The following is a 20,704-nucleotide window of genomic DNA, read 5'->3' on the forward strand; positions in this document are numbered from 1 at the left end:
AATTACATGAAAAAAAGAGAGGCTAACGTTCACAGAACAGAAACCGCACACACACACCATGATACTAGCACCGGCGCCACCACCACCGCCGCTGTATTACTCCACGCGCCACCACTCACAACGTAAAACAGTCAACTTCCTCCGTTCACCATATCTACACCTTCAAAAAACCTCCGTTCACGCTTCAGCTCGTGACGTGGACGCCTTCACCGAATCATCCGGCTATCTATTCGAACTCAGCACATCAGAGGCGGAATCATTAACTGAATACGATATCTCCAAAATCGCTTCCATTTACTGGAAAAAACCGCTCATAGTTTTCCGGCGACTGCTGCAAATCGGCAACACGCTCGGCAAATGGCTTGTGCTCAGATATTTTGATAGCGTTTCGGACCGATCTGACTTGATGTTTGAGGTCAAATGCATTTTTTATATGATTTTTTGTTTGTTAAAGTTTACTTGAATTGAATAGTTAATGTAATCGATGCATGTTAATGTTTGGTAAACTAGTTTGAAACGACTCATGAACCTAAACAAGCTCATTATTTATATATAATTTGTAATTAATTAGTATATTAATATATATTTAAATGATAATGATAATTGCTATTTATATAGTTATTAAAAATTTACTAAATTATATATAAATTTATATAAAATAATAAGTATATTTAATATAAATAAGCTAATTAATAAATAAGTAACGAGTCGAGCTCGAGCTTGAAAAACTACCTACGAGCAAGGATTCGGCTTTAGAAACAAAACTCGAACCGAGCGGAGCTCGAGCTAGAGCGTGTGTAAGTTAAATGAGCCTGAGCTCGGGCCCAGTTCGGCTCATTTGCACCCCTAGTTTTAACTAAAGAGGGCTCGAGCTCGGTTCGTTTAGCTAGGCTAGTGAGAAGTAGTTCAAGCTCAAACTTGAGCTCAGCTCGTTTATTATTTATTAGATATTTTATTATTTTATATTTAGAACTATTTACATATGTATTTACACATATAATTTTTATGTAATTGAATTTATATTATTTAATTATTTTTCATATTTTATTTATAATAATAGTGCGATTCTATAAATATTTTTACTACACTCAATAAAAATTATATAAAAAGCTCGTTTAGGCTCACGAACCGGTTTGAGCTCGAAATGTGAAGCTCGGGCTTAAACTCGTTTATTAAATGAGCCTCAATAAAGCTCGAGCTACAACACAAAAATTATATAAATAAAAATCTCGTTTAGGCTCGCGAGCCGGTTTGAGCTCGTTTAAGCTCGGCTCGACTCAAGTTTATAATTGGTGTATTTTGTGTTGTAATGCATAGTTTTTTTTGTATGTTTTGTTGGAAATTAGGTTAGAGCGTCACAGTTGCGCGAGATACTGGCAAAGCTTGGACCGGTATGTTTGAATACGGGATTCAATTTCTTTACTTGATTATTTAGTCAACATAGTTGATGATTTTTTAATTTCTTGTTGAATATATCATTTCTGTATAAGATGTTCATAAACTGTTAAACCTTCCAAACCGAAGCGAATCCTTAGGTTCAGGTTTATATGGTTCACGGTTTAAAATGCTGTTTTAATTATTCACGGGAAGTATAAGCAGTTATGCATATGTATAATATTCATGAGCATCTTTTTAATATTTTAAAAAGTTCAATACAATCCAACGGTTTTGATATGTTTATTCTCAAACAGCCTAAAGGAACCATTTCGGCCTGTAGAACCGACCCAATCAACCTGATCGGTTTGGTTTGCCGTTTTTCAAAACCATAGTTAGTAGTTCAGACCTAAATATTTGCTCAGACCACGCGAAACCGAACTGTTCTATCAATACAGTTGAATGCTTTAGTTCCCAATATATATGTTTATGCAAATTCTGATTTATTAGTAACGTGTTAGATATATGTACACAACCAAGGGCGGACCGAGGTAGAGAGTTGGGTGGGCGGGCGCACCCCTTGAAAAAAAAATTAGTGTATTTTATAGGTCAAAATCCCGATCGCGCCCTTTGAAAATTTGGTTAAACCCCTCGTTTGCACCCTTGAAAATATTTCCTGGGTCCACCACTGTACACAGCCGTAAAAATATCGACTGATCAGCTCTCTCTCTCTCTTTGCCAGGCGTATATAAAAATTGCTCAGGCTGTCTCATCTCGACCTGTAAGTTCACTCTATTTTAGCCTTGTTTGCAATATCAATATTTCATAACATGATATAGTTTATTTTCACAATTTCAATTTTTTAACGATGATAGCTTCCCGCAAATTAACGCAGTACTATACATGTGCTCCTTTGATTGACTTGAAACGTGCTGATGATTAAATAAGTGACTGTAACATCTCATTTACTTACGTTCTTCTGTAGGATCTGATACCACCATCATATCTTAACGAGCTTTCATTATTACAAGACCGTATTTCACCGTTTTCCACCGAAATTGCGTTTAACACTATTGAAAAAGAACTTGGATTACCTTTAAATCAGCTTTTCTCTGAGATCACACCCGAACCTGTGGCTGCAGCATCCCTTGGCCAGGTCATTTTATTAATATATGTTTATCACAAGTTTTGTTATCAAATTTATTCTCTTATCATCAAACCCGTAAAATATTTTTTTTATAAACTTTTCGTGCAGGTCTACCAGGCTAGACTCCAAGATACTGGACAAATAGTTGCCGTCAAAGTGCAACGGCCTGGAGTTCAAGCTGCCATTTCGTTGGACATATTAATCCTGCACGCACTTGCAGGACTGATTCGAAGAGCAGGGAAATTCAATACTGATCTTCAGGTAAGTTTTCCCAGAAAGAAAATATATAAATTATAAAGAGTAAAATGCCATTTAGGTTTGGCCAGTTTTGCGACTTTCGTCCAATGGTTTGTTTTTTCGCATTTGGATCCAAAAGGTTTGAAACCTTGCCATTTTCATCCAGCTCGTTAACTCCATCCATTTTTCTCTGTTAAGTCAGGGGTATTTCCGTCTTTTTTGTTAACTTAAAGCCTTAAAGGGCAATTCGGTCTTTTTCACTTTATGTAAAAAGACCGAATACCCTTGAAAAAAACGAGTTAACAAAAAAGACGGAAATACCCTGACTTAACGGATAATAATGGATGGAGTTAACGAGCCGGATGAAAATGGCAAGATTTCAAACCTTTTGGATCCAGATGCGGAAAAACAAACCTTTGGACGAAAGTCGCAAAACTGGCCAAACCTCAGGGACGAAAATGGCATTTTACTCAATTACAAACTTTAATTAATTGATTAAAATATCCAAAGTTCTGTTTTTGGTTTTGCCTTCAACAGGGTAGTTGTATTTGTTTACAAAAGTGTACCAATTATTTTAACTAATTTTAATTCTCACTGTGATCTTGATCTTCAGGCTGTTGTTGATGAATGGGCATCAAGTCTCTTTCGGGTATGTAATCGTAAATCCTAAACATTTTCAAATTCCTTCTGCTTCAAATCAAAATGGAAATAGTACAATGTTCAACAACCGACTCTGCAATAGCCATTAAAGGGTTGTCGGTTGAAGATTTTTCATAATTCATTGTTTATCGTTTAGTGTTTTTCTGTTTCTAAACTTCCACAAGAACCATCTTCATAAAGGCACAACCAGCTATAAATTGAAGGGGTAAATAGGATCGAAAATAGAGAGAAAACGTGAATGAATATTCTGATTCATTAGTTTACAAATGAAATATTACATGCTATTTATAGGTGTCGATTGGGTGTGATACCCCTTAGTGAACCGACACAATGGTTCGGTAAATGGTGTCACCATAACCGCCAACTTCTTAGACTAAAATAATAATACATAGAGTGAATTTCAAGGATTGTCCTTTATCTTTATACCCATTTTCAGGCGCTGTCCTTTATGTTCAAAATTGACGAGTTTTGTCCTTTATGTTTTCATATCATACACGTTTTGTCCTTTAGGCCTAACCCAGTTAGTTTTTTCAGTTAAATTTGGTCATGTGCTTTGCACATAAGGGCATTTTTGTCAATTCAAAGGTTGCAGAAGCTTTGAGCTGTAAATCTGTTGTTGAACTTACCTTTGAATTGACCAAAATGCTCTCATGTGCAAAGCATATGACCAAATTTAACTGAAAAAACTAACTGGGTTAGGCCTAAAGGACAAAACGTGTATGATATGAAAACATAAAGGACAAAACTTGTCAATTTTGAACATAAAGGACAGCGCCTGAAAATGGGTATAAAGATAAAGGACAATCCTTGAAATTCACTCTAATACATATTTAAATACTGAACATAGGTTAAATCTAAATTAGTTTTAACATAAATAACTTTAACCATATGAACTACTTTCTGGAATTCTGGGTGACTTCTAAATTTAACGGTCGCTACATATCTCTTGCTGTTCTTAAATAGCAGTAAATATAAATCCTTAGTGCTCTAATATTGAATACAGGTAATGACGTTAAATGCAGGAGATGGATTACGTGAACGAAGCAAAAAATGGCGTTAGGTTCAGGTAAGATATTATGTTTCTGCCTTTATATTGCAAGCTTATGCTCATTAATCACCTGTATATAATCATGAAAGAATTTAAAATTTATAATTTTTAAATAATCATTATGATTAATTTAGGTATGATATAATATTATAATGAGTAAATTACGTTTTTGGCCCCTGTGGTTATATCACTTTTACTATATTAGCCCAAAATAAGAATTTTTAACATATCTGCCCCCATGGTTTCTATAACTAACCATTTTGGCCCCTAAGTCTAGAGATCATGGGGGCCAAAATGGTTAGTTATAGAGACCATGAGGGCTAAAATGGTTAGCCTTAGGGGCCAAAATGGTTAGTTATAGAGACCATGGGGGCAGATATGTTAAAAATTCTTATTTTGGGCTAATATAGTAAAAGTGACATAACCACAGGGGCCAAAAACGTAATTTACTCTATTATAATTCATGCTGCAATATGCTATGCGTGACTTCATTAAATTTTGCACTTAAGCAGGGAGCTATACGGAGATCTAAAGGATGTTACGGTTCCAGATTTTTATATATCAAAAACAACGCGTAAGGTCATCACTATGCAGTGGATAGAGGTACTTTTTTTTGTTTCAGATTTTTATACATTGTAATTGTTATTCAAGAGCGAAAGCCAGTTTTGCAGAAAATGAGATATGATTTCGGAATATCGTTTAACGTTATGCTTCATGACATTTAGGGTCAAAAGTTATCTGAAGTGAAGGATCTTTATCTGGTCGAGGTCAAGTATCAAAAGTTTAAAACTATTCTTTTTTGTTGATTTTATAGTGAACTAATTAGTCGTATATCTACCGTTTGGTTGGTGCAGATAGGGGTGTATTGCTCGTTTAATCAACTTCTAGAATATGGATTTTATCATGCTGATCCACACCCCGGAAACCTTCTTCGTACATATGATGGAAAACTAGCCTATTTAGGTACCTCATGATTTATTTGTTTTTTTTTTTTTTTTACATTTGCTATATAAAAAGTTGGGAAATTTTGTTATATTTTGCATTATTTTCATGTATAATCATATCCTTGTTTGAGTCTTTTTTTTATTAATCTGGCATATTTGAAGACCATTTAATGAATTAGGTTGTTATATAGGGAGTCTAGATTCTAGAATATTTGACTACTGGGTTATTATTAGACAAAGTATTATAGTATAGGGACTAAATGTGTATTATAGTGTTCTATATAAACACCCACCTCATGTAATTAAAGAAAAATGTATAATTAATAGGAGAGATAAGCGGGAAAATAAGGGTGAGGAGGCATGAGAGAGTGACACATGTCCTCACAGTTTTCATTTGTTATATAGTATAGATATAGATATAGATATAGATATAGATATAGATATAGATATAGATATAGATATAGATATAGATATAGATATAGATATAGATATAGATATAGATATAGATATAGATTATATGAGCTATCAAGGGCCTAAGACCACCCGTAGTGGGCAATATATCCGGCGTTATCCCCCCCCCCAAACACGCCCAATAATGCCGCTGCCCCACCCCCGCCGGCGTGATCCGGCGTGTTCTTGCGGAAATCCCCCTCCAGCGTTATTCAAAACACGCTCAAATGGGTTTTGGGTGGCCAATCAGATGTATCCCACTTTTCCTTGACCAATCCCCTTTTTTTGTTTTATTTAATTCTTTAAACCCCTTTTTAACATAATACACACATCCCCACTACACCCATTTTAGAAAAACGCCCAATAATGCCCCTTGCTGACTGGACTGCCACATGGCGGAAAACGCCCAAGGGTGGGGGCATTATTCACTACGCATGGTCTAAGCAACACTATATTAGTCTTCTGTTTCGCGGTTCATTTCTTGGTTTTGAGGAAGAAGTTAAATTTTCTGGTGCAACGTATGACTTATTAGGTTTATTGTTATTTCAGATTTTGGCATGATGGGTGAATTCAAGCAAGAACTCCGTGACGGTTTCATTGAAGCATGTATCCATCTAATAAACCGTGATTATGATTCACTGGCTAAAGACTTTGTTACTCTTGGGTACTATTATTTTCTTATTTTTTTAGCATTTAATGAAAAAAAGCTCAAAGCTAAAGTTTCGGTATTTCTGTATATCGTTGAAATATTCAGGCTACTTCCTGCAACAGCTGACAAGGATGCGGTCACAAAGGCATTAACAGGTTTAGTTATTTTACCTGGCTACATGACTCAAATTTTTGTGAGTAAAGTACACGGATGGTCCTGTGGTTTGCACTTTTTAACGCTTTTAGTCTCCAACTTTTGCCAAAAGTACCTGGATGGTCCCTGTGTTTGCACTTTGTAACGCATTTAGTCTCCAACTTTTTCCAAAAGTACATGGATGGTCCTTGTATGCCGAAGAAAAATGGCAGGAGACCACATACCAAGAAAGAAAAAGCTAGGGATGAGCTACTTACTAGCTTAGACCCGGTTTGCGCTTTGTAACGCATTTAGTCCCTAACTTGGACCTGCAGAAACCTTTAGATTTGTTAGTTGAGGACTAAATGCGTTATGAAGTGCAAACCATAGGCACCATCCTTGTACTTTTGAAAATCTAGGGACCAAATCCAAAATTTTGGTTAAACACATGGACCATCCGTCTGTGACGACGATGCTTAAAAGTAGATGATTTTAACTTGAATCCTCATATAATCAAATATTTGTATTTTGCATTTTCTTATCTTACTAAATTTGGAATTCTTCTGGTAGGGGTTTTTCAGAATGCTGTTTCAAAAGGAGTCCGGAATATCAGCTTCGGGGATCTTTTAGGAAATTTAGGAACCACCATGTAAGATTATATATATACACACATTTATATATAATATTTAGAGTAAATTACGATTTTGACCCCTGTGGTTATATCACTTTTACCCTTTTAGCCCAAAAAGGAATCTTTTAACATCTGAGCCCCCAACGTCTTTTTTTCTAACCCTTTTGGCCCCTAACACTAACCCCATCCATTTACTTTTAGGGGCCAAAAGGGTTAGAAAAAAAGACGTTGGGGGCTCAGATGTTAAAAGATTCCTTTTTGGGCTAGAAGGGTAAAAATGATATAACCACAGGGGTCAAAATTGTAATTTACTCTAATATTTATTGTATATATGTATATATAATTCATTGTTTTTGTGTTGCAGGTACAAGTTTAAATTTCAAATCCCCTCGTACTTTTCTCTTGTTATTAGGAGGTATAAATTATTTATTCATGCTATTCAACTGGATTATGTACCCAAGTGTGAATTAATAACTTTTCACATGCATTTATGTTTTGCTGATGTGGCAGCCTTGCTGTTCTAGAAGGTATTGCAATCAACAATGACCCAAATTATAAAGTGTTAGGTGGTACTTACCCATGGATCGCTAGGAAAGTCCTAACCGACAGCTCGCCTCAACTTCGGTCTTCTTTGCAGTCTCTTCTTTATGAGGTATTTCATGTGCTACTAGAGCTGCAAACGAACCGAACGTTCAGCGAAGAGTTCGTGAACTGTTTGGCGGGAAGTTTGTTTGTGTTCGTTCGTTTGATAAATAAACAAACACAAACAAGAAATTACGTTCGTTTAGTTAAACGAACGAACATGAACAGAGACCACATTCGTTTGGTAACGTTTTCATTTATGTTCGTTTGTGTTCGATAATTCTTTTATATTTTATTTAAATACTTAAAAATCCCGACAAATAAAATATTTAATAAGTATCAGTGTATTATATATTCTGTTCATGAACGCTTGTTTGTGTTTGTTTTCATTTGTGTTCATGAACATTAGTTTGTGTTCGTTTGTGTTCATGAACATTAGTTTGTATCCGTGAACATTAGTTTGTGCGTGTTTGTGTTCATGAACGTTTGTTACCTAAGATCAACAAACGAACACGAACACGTTCATTTCCTTAACGAACTAACACGAACAAGAAAATCTCGTTCGGTAAGTGTTCATGAACACTTCGTAAACAGTAAACACATATACTTCCTCAACAAACGAACACGAACAAGGTCCTGTTCGTGTTCGTTCGGTTCGTTTGCAGCCGTATGTGCTACCACTACCAATCATTTTACAACTTCACCGTTAAAAACATATGTTATTTTGGTGCGTGTTTTGATTTTAATTAACGATATAATCAGGACGGTGTGTTCAGGATTGACCGTTTGGAGTCCTTGCTATCAGAGGTATGATAATTTGTTATTTCTACAAAATTCTTATTCATTTTCAGAACAATCATATATACTTTGTTTATAGTCCCTTCGAGCGAGAACAGAAAGGGCGTTGGTTAAAACAGAAGACGACGGTTCCAATGAGGCGATTAAGCAGATTATGTCGTTCACATTGACCGAAAAGGTAAAAAGTATACATCAAAGCATCACAGTATCCGCCACAAGACAACTGAAATAAAGTCGTAATTTGAATAAACTAATTTTGATTTGTCAGGGTGCGTTTGTGAGGGAAATACTTCTTCAAGAATTTGCTAAGGTATGGGGGTTAAAGCTTTATTTCTGTTAATAATATTGGATAATGTTAATAAAAAAAAAAAGAAGAGTTTAACGGCCATTTTCGTCCCGGTTTGTCCAATTATTGGACGGAAATGGTGTAAATTGGATGGAACTGGCATGTTTCGAGAATGTTAGGGACGGACATGGTGTAAATTGAAATTTGGTCTGGACTGGCATAATTGGACAAACCACACGGACGAAAATGGCAGTTAACTCAAAAATAAATAAATTTAAACCCTAATACTATTTCCTTATGCATATATATATATATCAGTTTCATCATTTTATAAAATAATAAATAATGTTTATAAGAATATTATGTATCAAGATTAATTAGTTCATGAATTGACTACTATCCAGCTTCGTGAAATATTATATAGTTTTGGTTATTATTGTTATTGTTATTGTTATTGTTATTGTTTTTGTTTTTGTTTTTGTTTTTGTTTTTGTTTTTGTTATTGTTATTGTATTATTGTTTTTTTTTTTTTTGAATTAGTAATGCTGTACATTTTGTAACATTTAAATAACGTATAGGGTTTGGATGCACTTGGTGTGGCAACCCTGGAATCGTGGACATCTGCAGTAACTGCAAATTTACCGTTTGCCCCTTCCCCTCCATCTTCATTAACAGATGAAGATATGATCAACTTGAGAAACTTGCATCGCCTGCTTCAGTTATTATCGGGGTCTCCAAATATTGAAGATGCCGATAATGTAAGATGCTAAAAGCCTTATATGTGTGCGCCTGTGTGTGTATGTGTGTATACACACACACACACACACACACACACATATATATAGGGTTAGGATCGTGTGAGAAGCACTATGCTAATTGAGAAAATTGAGAAGCATTTTGGACCACACATTTTCCCTAAGCTTTTCGTAATATACACATATGTATATTTTAAAATTGACTATATACATATGTGTATAATTCAAGATTTGACAATATACGTATATGTAGATAGTCAATTTTAAACTATACATATGTGTATATTACGAAAAGCTTAGGAAAATGTGTAGCTTGCGAACTGAGTGAACTAATCCTGGCCATACACGTGTGTAGATCAATGGCCAGGATTTGATGTTGAAATACACTAGTGTATTTTACGATTTGATGATGAGATCCTGGCCATACACATGTGTAGATCAATGGCCAGGATTTGCTCACTCAGTTCGCAAATACGCTAGTGTTCACTCTAGAACCCCACCCTATATAGGATTATATATATGACTTATGACATATGCTATGTTGTAGGGAGTTGAAGCATTCAATCAATACACTAAAAAGAGAACTAGTTCAGAGGAGGTATTCTTAATCTTTAGCGAGTTTACATCTGTTCAAGACATTGCGCCACTGCTTAATGTTATTCCTGAGGTAAGAACTATCTTTGTTTAAAATTAGCACATTTATTATCGTACTTTAATGTTAAAGAAATATTTTTCGTCTTGAAAAAATGGTTATGATCTCCTTAAGATTCTTGAAATAACTGGCATGTACGTTTAACGTAATGGGCGGCTATACTTAGAGCTTATTGATTTTTATCGGTTGACCTAAAACACTTTTTTTATCCAAAATCATGTTGAACTTTTTATAACAATTAATGTGTCATGGGTGATTACAAAAGTTATGTTAGTTCAGTTTCAACATAATTTTTTTGGATTAGGATCAAATACAAAGGATCCTAATTGTAAGAAGTGTAAGAAGGATTTATAGAGTGACAAGTGTCCAATAACCTAAAACTAAACCCACTACACCAAAAAAACCCCACTACAAAAAAAAAAAAAAAAAAAAAAAAAAAAAAAACCATAAACATCCACCACCACCAAAAACCTAAACCCCCCCCCCCCACACACACACACACATCACCCACCCTAAAAAAAAAAATTTTTTTTTTTTTTTTTTGCCGAGGGGGTGAGGGGTGGGGGGTGGGGGTTTAGGTTTTTGGGTGGGGGTGGGTGTTTAGTTTTTTTTAGGTTTTTGGGGGTGGGGGGGGGGGTTTAGGTTTTTTGGGGGTTTTTTGGTCAGGTATAGTTTTTTTTTTGTTTTTTTTGCCGGGGGGGGGGGGGGTGGGGGTGGGTGTTTAGGTTTTTGGTGGTGATGTAGTGGGTTTAGTTTTAGGTTATTGGACACTTGTCACTCTATAAATCCTTCTTACACTTCTTACAATTAGAAGCCTTTGTAGAATAACTTGACCCTAATTTTTTTAACAAAACGACTTAGGGCGTTTACGTATTAAAATTTAAAAAAATGGGCAAGTTATGGTCGCATAACCTGAATCGACTTGTTCACACTTATATTCATGTGATATGTGATATCTAAAAAAGACCCTTTTTTAACAGCTTCCTCCAGATTTGCAACAACAGTTGATCCGTCTTCCGCTTGATCTGGTTGGAAAGTTTGTTTCTCGTGTTGCTGCAAGGACAATACGAAGGGTGTTGTTGTAAATTTCACCTCATACCACAATCGATCTACGCAAAAGACAAGCAAACGGTTTGATATGAAAATTATTTTTGTACTTCTGTTGTGCATACATGCTCTGTTTGGCGCGTTTATACAATTTTCAAACAGACATCTTATACTGTATATATAGATTATTATACAATATAATAAAGTTTAAACGCAAACGGTTTCTAGTTTCTCTCTATGTTTATTGATTATCATCATATGCGCTGAAATATACTCGGCGGGTTGGTTTGGTTTTGTATGACACTATAATTATGAGATTTGAAGTGTAGGTGGCAAGATGGGCGGGTCTGGTTGAGATATCAAAACATGTGATATAATTGATGTACTTGTATAAATATATACGTGTGATCTATAATTGATTTGTTTGTATACAAGTAAAGAAATTTTTTTTCGAAAAGCTGGTCTTAAAATAGGGTTAGTGTAATAAATAGCATGCAGCATCCCAACACAAACGTGTCTAGTTATGACATATAAGCAAAACTTTTTTTTAGCGGCAAACACACTATATGTGTGTGTGTATATATAGAGAGAGAGAGCGCGCGCCCAACAAGGAGCTCGAAACCCAATGCTCCCAATCAATCGAGGGCAGATTTGAGCGATTACAAATCCACAAAAACGCATCCTCTTTGATGAGCTCCATCGTTCTCCTTACTGGTATGAATGTCTCCTCAAACGTCTTTGCATTTTCTACATCAACTTTTATATTTATTTTTCATAATCATTTATGTGTTATAATAAACTATTTGCATTTTTCACATCAACTTTTATATATATGTTATAATAAACCATTTACGCTTAAATATTATATAACTTAAAGTAATGTAAAGTTGATATGTATCTTTTTATTTTATTTCATGAATATGCCCGTAATTCGGTTTCGAAAATCCTAAGTTGAAAAATAAGTATATTTTGTTAAATCTTTTAGATAAGAAAAATAAATAAATAAAGGCACCAAAAGAAATATGTGAAAACAAACCCAACTCTATAAAAAAAAGAGTTAATTACTGTTTTCGTCCCTGATGTTTGTCAAAAATAACGGTTTCAGTCCATTAGTTTAAAAATTGCGATTTCAGTCCATTAGTTTCATATTCGTAACCATTTCAGTCCACTAACTTAACTCCATCCATTTATTTTGTTAACTTTGAGTTAACTAACTAATTCAGGGACGGTTTGCGTCAGTTTTAGAAAACAGGGACTTAAGTGTAAACTCTAAAACATTAAAACAAAAAAAAATAGTAAATTCCAAAAAATCAAAAAAATTCCAAAAAAAAACAAACAAATTCCAAAAAATTCTAAAAAATAATAAAAATTCTAAAAAATCATAAAAATTCTAAAAAATTCTAAAAAATCCGTTTCGGCGCGAACTGTTTCGAACCCGAACCGTTTCGAGCTTAACCGTTTCGACGCGAACCGTTTCGACCCGTACCGTTTCGACCCGAACCGTTTCGAGCTGAACCGTTTCGACGCGAACCGTTTCGACCCGTACCGTTTCGAGCCGAACCGTTTCGACCCGTACCGTTTCGAAGCCGAACCGTTTCGAGCTGAACCGTTTCGAACCGAACTGTTTCGAAGCCGAACCGTTTCAAGCCGTACTGTTTCGAACTGAACCGTGCCGTTTCGTACCGAACCGTTTCGAGCTGAACCGTTTCGAACCGAACCGTGCCGTATCGAACCGAACCGTTTCAAGCTGTACCGTTTCGACGCGAACCGTGCCGTATCGAACCGAAACGGTACGGCTTCGAAACGGTTCGGGTCGAAACGGTACGGGTCGATACGGTTCAGCTCGAAACGGTTCGGTTCGATACGGCACGGTTCGGTTCGAAACGGTTCAGCTCGAAACGGTTCGGTTCGAAACGGCACGGTTCGGTTCGAAACGGTACGGCTTGAAACGGTTCGGCTTCGAAACGGTACGGGTCGAAACGGTTCGGTTCGAAACGGTTCAGCTCGAAACGGTTCGGCTTCGAAACGGTACGGGTCGAAACGGTTCGGCTCGAAACGGTACGGGTCGAAACGGTTCGCGTCGAAACGGTTCGGCTCGAAACGGTTCGGGTCGAAACGGTACGGACGGTTCAGCTCGAAACGGTTCGGGTTCGAAACAGTTTGCGTCGAAACGGATTTTTTGGATTTTTTAGAATTTTTTAGAATTTTTATGATTTTTTAGAATTTTTATTATTTTTTAGAATTTTTTGGAATTTGTTTGGTTTTTTGGAATTTTTTTGATTTTTTGGAATTTACTATTTTTTTTTGTTTTAATGTTTTAGAGTTTACACTTAAGTCCCTGTTTTTCTAAAACTGACGCAAACCGTCCCTGAATTAGTTAGTTAACTCAAAGTTAACAAAATAAATGGATGGAGTTAAGTTAGTGGACTGAAATGGTTACGAAAATGAAACTAATGGACTGAAATCGCAATTTTTAAACTAATGGACTGAAACCGTTATTTTTGACAAACCTCAGGGACGAAAACAGTAATTAACTCTAAAAAAAATCAAGGGAAAAATATTAAGAAAGAAAAATAAAATTAAATAAAAAATAAATCCCACACCATTTCAACTGGTCTAATGTGTGACTTTTTTCGATACCTCATTCAGCTTTTTCTTCCTTTCAAAAGTATAGCAATAGTTTAATCGTTTTCAAGATTAAAAAAAACGCTCGTTTTATGCTGTAATTTTTATAAAAAAATAATGTCGTATGAAAAAGTTATTAACGTTTTAAAAACGGGGTGAAATTGGAGGAGAGAGAAACTATTGACTTGGATGGATTACAATACTTTTACATTAACTCACGCACCTTCTTTTTTTCCCGTATCTCACCCATTTAATCTTAGCCTTTGATTAATTAATAAATGGTCAAGATTACTTTCTAAATTTTCTACCCAAATAAACTTTTTCATAGTATATCCTGACCCTTTAAAAGTATACCAAAAGTAAAATATTAGCAGGTAAAAAATAACAAATAAAACGGCTAAGTTATAACAACTTTTAATGATGATAATTCACAAAAATGCCAATAATATGATAAATTGTTTCTTAAGAGATTTAGCATTCGCAAAGAAGAAGTTATTCGCTACATGAACTTGAAACGTTGCATGTCTTCTTATTATCCATCATTATCGTCGTTGAAATCTTCTTCACGGTACTGTGTTGCTTCTAGGTGCTGTAATTTGAGACCTACAACGAGATTTGCGTCTAATTATTTGATACATCCATCTGAATAGTTGTATCTAGACAGGTCTGGCCCTAAGAAGGGACAAAGTGGGTGACCGTACAGGACCCACTCTCTCGGGGCCCAAAAGTTTTAGAATTGTTGAGTAAACTACCAAAATGGTCCCTGAGGTTTGGTCACTTTTGCCACTTCAGTCCAAAACTCAAACTTTTTGAATCTGGGTCCCTATGGTTTCAATTTTGTTGCCATTTGCATCCAAAATCAAAATCTACTCAGATTTTTCAGTTAAAATCCATCTTTTTTGTCTTTTTCCTTCTTTTTAATGAAGAGGAAAATGGTTTTTTAACGTTTTATTATAACAAATTAGAAAGATCTGTCCATTTTGCCCTTCATTAAAAGGGAGAAAAAGGACAAAAAGACTGGATTTAACTGAAAAATCTGACTAGATTTTGATTTTGGATGAAAATGACAACAAAATTGAAACCACCCCCAGATTCAAAATGTTTGAGTTTTGGATTAAAATGGCAAAAGTGAACAAACTTAGGGACCATTTTGGCAGTTTACTCTTTGTATATGTAAGTTTTTTTAGATAGGGCTCGGTTCAAATGAGAACCACCATCAGTTGTGAGAACCGTGAGAAAATTTTCTTCCTGCGCGAGTTGGGCCAAATTTTTTTGCACAAACGTAGATGAAAATATTATAAACACATCTGTAAAAAAAGTAAAAAAAAATTGTCGAGTCAGTAGTTGACTGATACAAGTTTTTTTTAGCGCTGGTGTAAATTTTGTACGAAGATAAATATTTTTTTTCGCCTCGTGTGAATGTGGGTATGCGGCATTTATTTTTTATTTTTGCTGAAACAAGTGATTTTTTTATGACTTGAGAAAAAAAATGCAGAAAAACCTTTTTATTTTTTATTTTTTGCTGAAACAAGTGATTTTTTTTATTTTTGAGAAAAAAAATTCGGAAAAACCTTTTGGATGGCCGAGTTCTCACGGTTCTCATAACTTAAGGTGGTTTTCATTTTAACTCGTTCCTTTTTAGATAAAGGACTATAGTTAATTTTATAAAACTATTTTTTTTTTGTTAAACTAGTTATCTTTTCTTTTGATCTAGTTTAGACCCATTAAACAATTAAATTCATTTTTCAACTGAACCCATTTACCAAACTAAATTCATTAGGGGCTCCAATTTTTTATATTAACCCAGAGTCGCCCAAACCCCTGAATAATCAGGAATTCTCAGGACATGTTTGGCCCTGTATCTAGATTCTTTTATATCTAACAACATGATGGAAGACAAACAACATTTAATTTTTTTACTGTTATGACCAAAAAAAGTCACTAAGAATGTTTTATTTTTATTTAGCATTACATTCATCTTTTAGCATGATTTTATATTGGATTTAGAAATGAAAATGATAAGTACTATGTTCTACAAGTAACCATTAACAATATTTACAAAATATTCTTCACTCTAGTTATGATCTACAAGTGTTTTGTTGACATCATGGATGTGCACATGGGTAACATATCTAGCCATCAATCAAAGGTTTGTATACAACAATATGAACTTAAAGAATTGTAACCCAAAAAAAAAGCTAAAGTTATGTAATACAATTACCAATTTATTAGATGTGATAATTTTAATATATCCTTAAACATATTAACCTTATATTGTTTCTCTAATTTTGTTGTAAACATGAATTGAAAACACTAATCAAACATGTTATAATAAGGGGCTATAAGAGGCTACCTCTTAACGGAACCATTGAGAATTTTACCAATGAAAAGGTAGAAGAATGTGATATGTGATAATTTACCATTCAGACTTGAGATTACCTCTTATTCATTCAGAGGTTTTAAACCATTAAGAGGTAGCATCTGAATGGTCATTAAGAGGCTACCAAACAGCCCCTAAATTAACAATAATAAGTTTAGGTTGTAATGTCTAACCCGTTTAATAAACGAGTGCTTTGTTTAACCAATTTATTTAAACGTCACATGTTTATGGTGAGAACCAAAAATTATAACAATATACCAATTGACGCGACACAACTTTCACACGCATGTGTGTCCAGATTTATCGTTTCAACCTGTTAACCTTACACGATTGACACCGATAGTTGTTTTAATTCAAAAATAAACAATAAATAACTGACCTAAACCATCAGGATACAAAAAACAAAATGTAAACCACGTACGAGAATCGACTTTTATTGCCACATTTGAACACATTCCAATCGATCGAGCTCATGGCTGCCATCGTTACCAACAAGACACTAGTAAACCACTACGGCTAACCCATTCAAAATCTACACCAATCACCGTAACAATCTACTCGATAATTCAATACACCACCCTATAAATACCCATAAAATAGCACACAATACTCCAAGAACAGAAAAATATAAAATACCCCTACTTGATCTCGACGGTTTTGGTTTCTCTAACCTTTTCGTTGTGTTGCAACTAGCGGCACTGGCATCAGTGGCCGCTAAATTTACGTTTTTACCCCTACCAAAGCTTGACATTCGCTCAAACGCCCTGTTTACAAGTGCACTACTTTCCGAAGCCGAAGCTGGCGTTGTTGGTATCGAGTCAACAAAAGCCCATAAAGCCGAAGAAAACCAAGAATCGGTATTGGTATTGTTTTCGATGTTTTCGGGACATTGGTTTATATAATATTCAGGTTTCCCCTGAGTTTCTTCAATAATAACACCTAGAAACACACGAAAAATATAAAAAAAAAGTTATATAATCAGTAGCTAATGATATGATTCTGCTCGCGAAACAGGCTTAAAAAGCTTGGTCTTGAACTCCACGAGTCGGGCTCGAGAGCTCTTGCCATTGGCCCATTTGTCCATCTGATCACGAGCCCCAAAACATTAGAAAAAAACGAAAAAAAAAATACAACTTAACATTCTAGTACTTTTTTACACATTTATATGCTCGTTTAAACAAAATAACGAGTCCATTCAGTACCTGAGGACGTGTTAGAAACGGGCTCGGGAACAGTTTGACTAGTCAACATGCTACTTTCTCCTTGATCATGGTGATTCCAAAGATCATCATAGCTTACTGGAAGTTCATCATGCACCGCTTGACCATGACTCACTTCACTCACGAGGCCCGAGTTCTCAGGCCCGTATTCCAGATTGTCTGCATATCCTCCATGAAGCTCGATATACTGAGATCCAATCGCATCCAACCCGTTGTAGCAATCGAGGTCCGAAAACGAACCAAAATCAGCCGAACCGCAAATCTTCGGGTCTGGACCAATCAAATCATCCATTTCAAGAAAATCTTTCTCAACTTCACTCGAAACAGGCTGAATGAGAAATATCCCATCGTTCTCCGCGAATCGCGGAAGCGGTGGAAGAATTTCGGGCTCGTCAATAACTTTATTTAAGAACTCCAAAATCTCATTCGAAAAGCCCAATCCATCTTCTTCTTGTTGTTCTTCTTCTAGGGTATTCGTATTTGTAAACTCATTTGTTGGGATCGGTTTAAGCTTTTCTACGAGAAGAGAATCGACATCCAAACAATCGTCATCCTCCCATTCTTCTTCAACAAACGGTGCACCGTACTGCTCCCCGTTCTTGGGCCCCGCACCGCTTTTCTTGAATACTTTGTACAACGCGTAGTATTGTTGAGCGATCGAGCATCTTTTGAGCTCTTCTTCGTCTATGGTGTACTCGTGCATCACCCAATCGGTCCTGGCGCCCGAGGGTGCACGACCTTGGTAGTAAACTAGGGTCTTTTTGTTTCCGACTGAAGATGTTCTCCGTTTGATGGTTCGGTCTTTTCCAGTTGCTTTCCAGTACCCGTTCATTGTAGCCCGGCTTGATCTTCCACCGTTTGTTTTTTTGATATCTCGTGGGCTGAAAAAGAACCATTGTCGATCCCCGGTTTTCAGTTTAGAAAGCCCTGCGTATCACAAAGAACACATTTTAGAATCGACAGTTCAAAATGAAAAATCATAAACTTACTTCTGGAAACATGATCCAAATGACCAAACTATGAAAAATCAAACCTTGAAACGATACCTAGATCATGACTAATATAACAATTAGGGGTGCAAACGAGCCGAGCGGCTCACGAGCTACTCGAGATCGGCTCGAGAAAAAGCTCGAAACGAGCCGAGCCTTATCAAGCCCGAGCCGAGCTTGAGCCTCAAAACAAAGCTCGTTTGTTTATCGAGCCCGAGCTCGAGCCTCACATGTGAAGCTCGTTAGGCTCGTCGAGCCTTATCGAGCCTTAGTGTAAACGAGCCGAGTCGAGCCGAGCTTATTTAAACTTGTTTACAAGCTGACCATGAACCTAAAAATAAGCTTATTTAGTAAACGAGCCCGAGCTTTACTTATCGACCTCGCAAGCCTAAAAAGTCTATTATTTATATTATTTTTATTAAATATACTAATTAATATATAATAAATGAGCCGAGCCCGAGCCAAGCTCGAGCTTGATAAAATACAAACGAGCCGAGCTCGAGCTTTGAAAACAAAGCTCGAATCGAACCGAGCCCGAGCTCTAATAAGTTAATCGAGCTCGAGCTCGAGCCTGGCCGAGCTCGGGCTCGGCTCGGCTCGTTTGCACCCCTAATAACAATCATACGATTACTTCCGTAAACATGATTCATACAAACTATACAACATAATAAACCGTAAAACACTCGAACAATAGAACAAACAACCTCCTAAACGGAACAATCAACAAAATAAACAAAATCTAGTTCAAAACACAGTAAACTCAAGTGAAGCAATGCGTACAAAACTCAACAATACATAAAACATAGCTAAAAAAGGTCATATAACTACTTCAAGAATCATGGTCCTAATTACAAAACCTACAAAATCAAACCCTAAAACAAACAAATACAATAAACATGAACAATTATTATTATACACAATAAACAAAAATATCAAATTAAAACACATTAAAATCAAGTCAACCAATGTACACAAAATTCAACAACACCTAAATATTACAAGATTCAACAATACCTAAATCATCATAATTAACAAAACAATAACAATCATATACAGTAAACATGAAAAATCAACAAAATAGACAAAATATCAAATTAATACAAAATATCGAATACAATAAAATATCATGAGCATGAAATATAAATTAATTAATTAATTAATACACAATCAAATACAATAAACATGAACAATCAACAAAATAAACAAAAATCAAATTAAAACAAATTAAAATCAAGTCAAACATTGCATACAAGATTCAACAATACCTAATCATACAAGGTTCAACAACACCTAAATCATCATAATTAACAAAACAACAACATAACCACTTCTAAAACAAGATCCAAACAACCAAAATCACACAAAACCAAACCCTAAAACAATCAAACACTTCAAGAGACACACCAATAAACACAAATCCACAACAAAACAACATAAAACAACATAAAACATTGCATACATACCAGGTAACTCATCCGGATCCCACTTATAAACATCAACTTCACCAATAATATCCGGCTTCAACGGGCGACAACAGATCTTCCGTTTCAGATAATACAAAACCAGTTCTTCATCAGTAGGATGAAATCTGAAACCCGGTGGAAACAACTTGCCAGATGACGACGGAGACTTTGACCTAGAAACTGTGGCTGATTCAGAACCCATGAAATTGGGGGTTGAAACAAGTGTGTTTCGATCTATTGCAACCTGAAATTGCTAACTGGATCGTTGATTGTATACTGGATTGTTGATTGTAGTGTTTGTTGATCGGATTTGAAGGTGGCGTGGAGAAGAAGATTTGTGAAACCCCAAAAGGGGTAGACTTTTGGGGGTTTTTTGTGTTTGGGTGATGATGCGTTTACCGGGTTTTATTTATTGTTATTGTTTTGGTAGCGAAATATCGTCGAAACCGGGTTTAGTTTTGGTTTTGGGTTTGATACCTAAAGTTTGATAAATGTTACATTTAACACCCCAATACTTATTTTTCACTTTCTTATTATTAGAGTAAACTGCACGGATGGTTCTTGTGGTTTACAATTTACCTAGGGGTGTGTAAACAAGCCAAGAGACTTGAGAGTTACTCGTTATTGGCTCGTTT

General features: G+C 35.5%; 2 protein-coding genes across 2 annotated transcripts; one reads left to right on the top strand and one right to left on the bottom strand.

Moving 5' to 3' along the window:
• LOC110883835 (uncharacterized aarF domain-containing protein kinase At1g71810, chloroplastic) lies at window positions 1–11,622 on the top strand. Its single transcript, XM_022131487.2, has 21 exons — window positions 1–415; window positions 1,347–1,391; window positions 2,117–2,155; window positions 2,360–2,530; window positions 2,630–2,782; window positions 3,372–3,407; window positions 4,441–4,484; window positions 4,979–5,069; window positions 5,192–5,233; window positions 5,321–5,429; window positions 6,410–6,524; window positions 6,615–6,664; window positions 7,212–7,290; window positions 7,637–7,687; window positions 7,783–7,924; window positions 8,617–8,661; window positions 8,732–8,830; window positions 8,921–8,962; window positions 9,517–9,696; window positions 10,241–10,360; window positions 11,326–11,622. The coding sequence occupies exons 1-21, from the start codon at window positions 59–61 to the stop codon at window positions 11,428–11,430; spliced, it is 2,115 nt and encodes a 704-aa protein (XP_021987179.1). The 5' UTR covers window positions 1–58; the 3' UTR covers window positions 11,431–11,622.
• Window positions 11,623–16,804: 5,182 nt separating this feature from the next.
• Window positions 16,805–20,474, bottom strand: LOC110883836 (NAC domain-containing protein 17). Its single transcript, XM_022131488.2, has 3 exons — window positions 20,070–20,474; window positions 17,600–18,544; window positions 16,805–17,336 (listed from the first exon to the last, which is right to left on the bottom strand). Exons 1-3 carry the CDS (start codon window positions 20,269–20,271, stop codon window positions 16,939–16,941), a joined length of 1,545 nt encoding a protein of 514 aa, XP_021987180.1. The 5' UTR covers window positions 20,272–20,474; the 3' UTR covers window positions 16,805–16,938.
• Between the last annotated feature and the right edge of the window lie 230 nt (window positions 20,475–20,704).

The sequence above is a fragment of the Helianthus annuus genome, chromosome 10 (genome assembly GCF_002127325.2).
Source record: "Helianthus annuus cultivar XRQ/B chromosome 10, HanXRQr2.0-SUNRISE, whole genome shotgun sequence".
Lineage (NCBI taxonomy): Eukaryota > Viridiplantae > Streptophyta > Magnoliopsida > Asterales > Asteraceae > Helianthus > Helianthus annuus.

Bases quoted from the DNA above. Each gene is read 5' to 3' on its own strand.
- LOC110883836 (XM_022131488.2), bottom strand. From the start codon at position 20,271: ATGGGTTCTGAATCAGCCACAGTTTCTAGGTCAAAGTCTCCGTCGTCA. The intron at 18,545-20,069 runs GTATGTATGCAA...TGTGATACGCAG, and splicing joins GGATCCGGATGAGTTACCTG to GGCTTTCTAAACTGAAAACC. The intron at 17,337-17,599 runs GTACTGAATGGA...GTGTGTTTCTAG, and splicing joins CGTTTCTAACACGTCCTCAG to GTGTTATTATTGAAGAAACT.
- LOC110883835 (XM_022131487.2), top strand. From the start codon at position 59: ATGATACTAGCACCGGCGCCACCACCACCGCCGCTGTATTACTCCACG. The intron at 8,963-9,516 runs GTATGGGGGTTA...AATAACGTATAG, and splicing joins TTCTTCAAGAATTTGCTAAG to GGTTTGGATGCACTTGGTGT. The intron at 9,697-10,240 runs GTAAGATGCTAA...GCTATGTTGTAG, and splicing joins ATATTGAAGATGCCGATAAT to GGAGTTGAAGCATTCAATCA.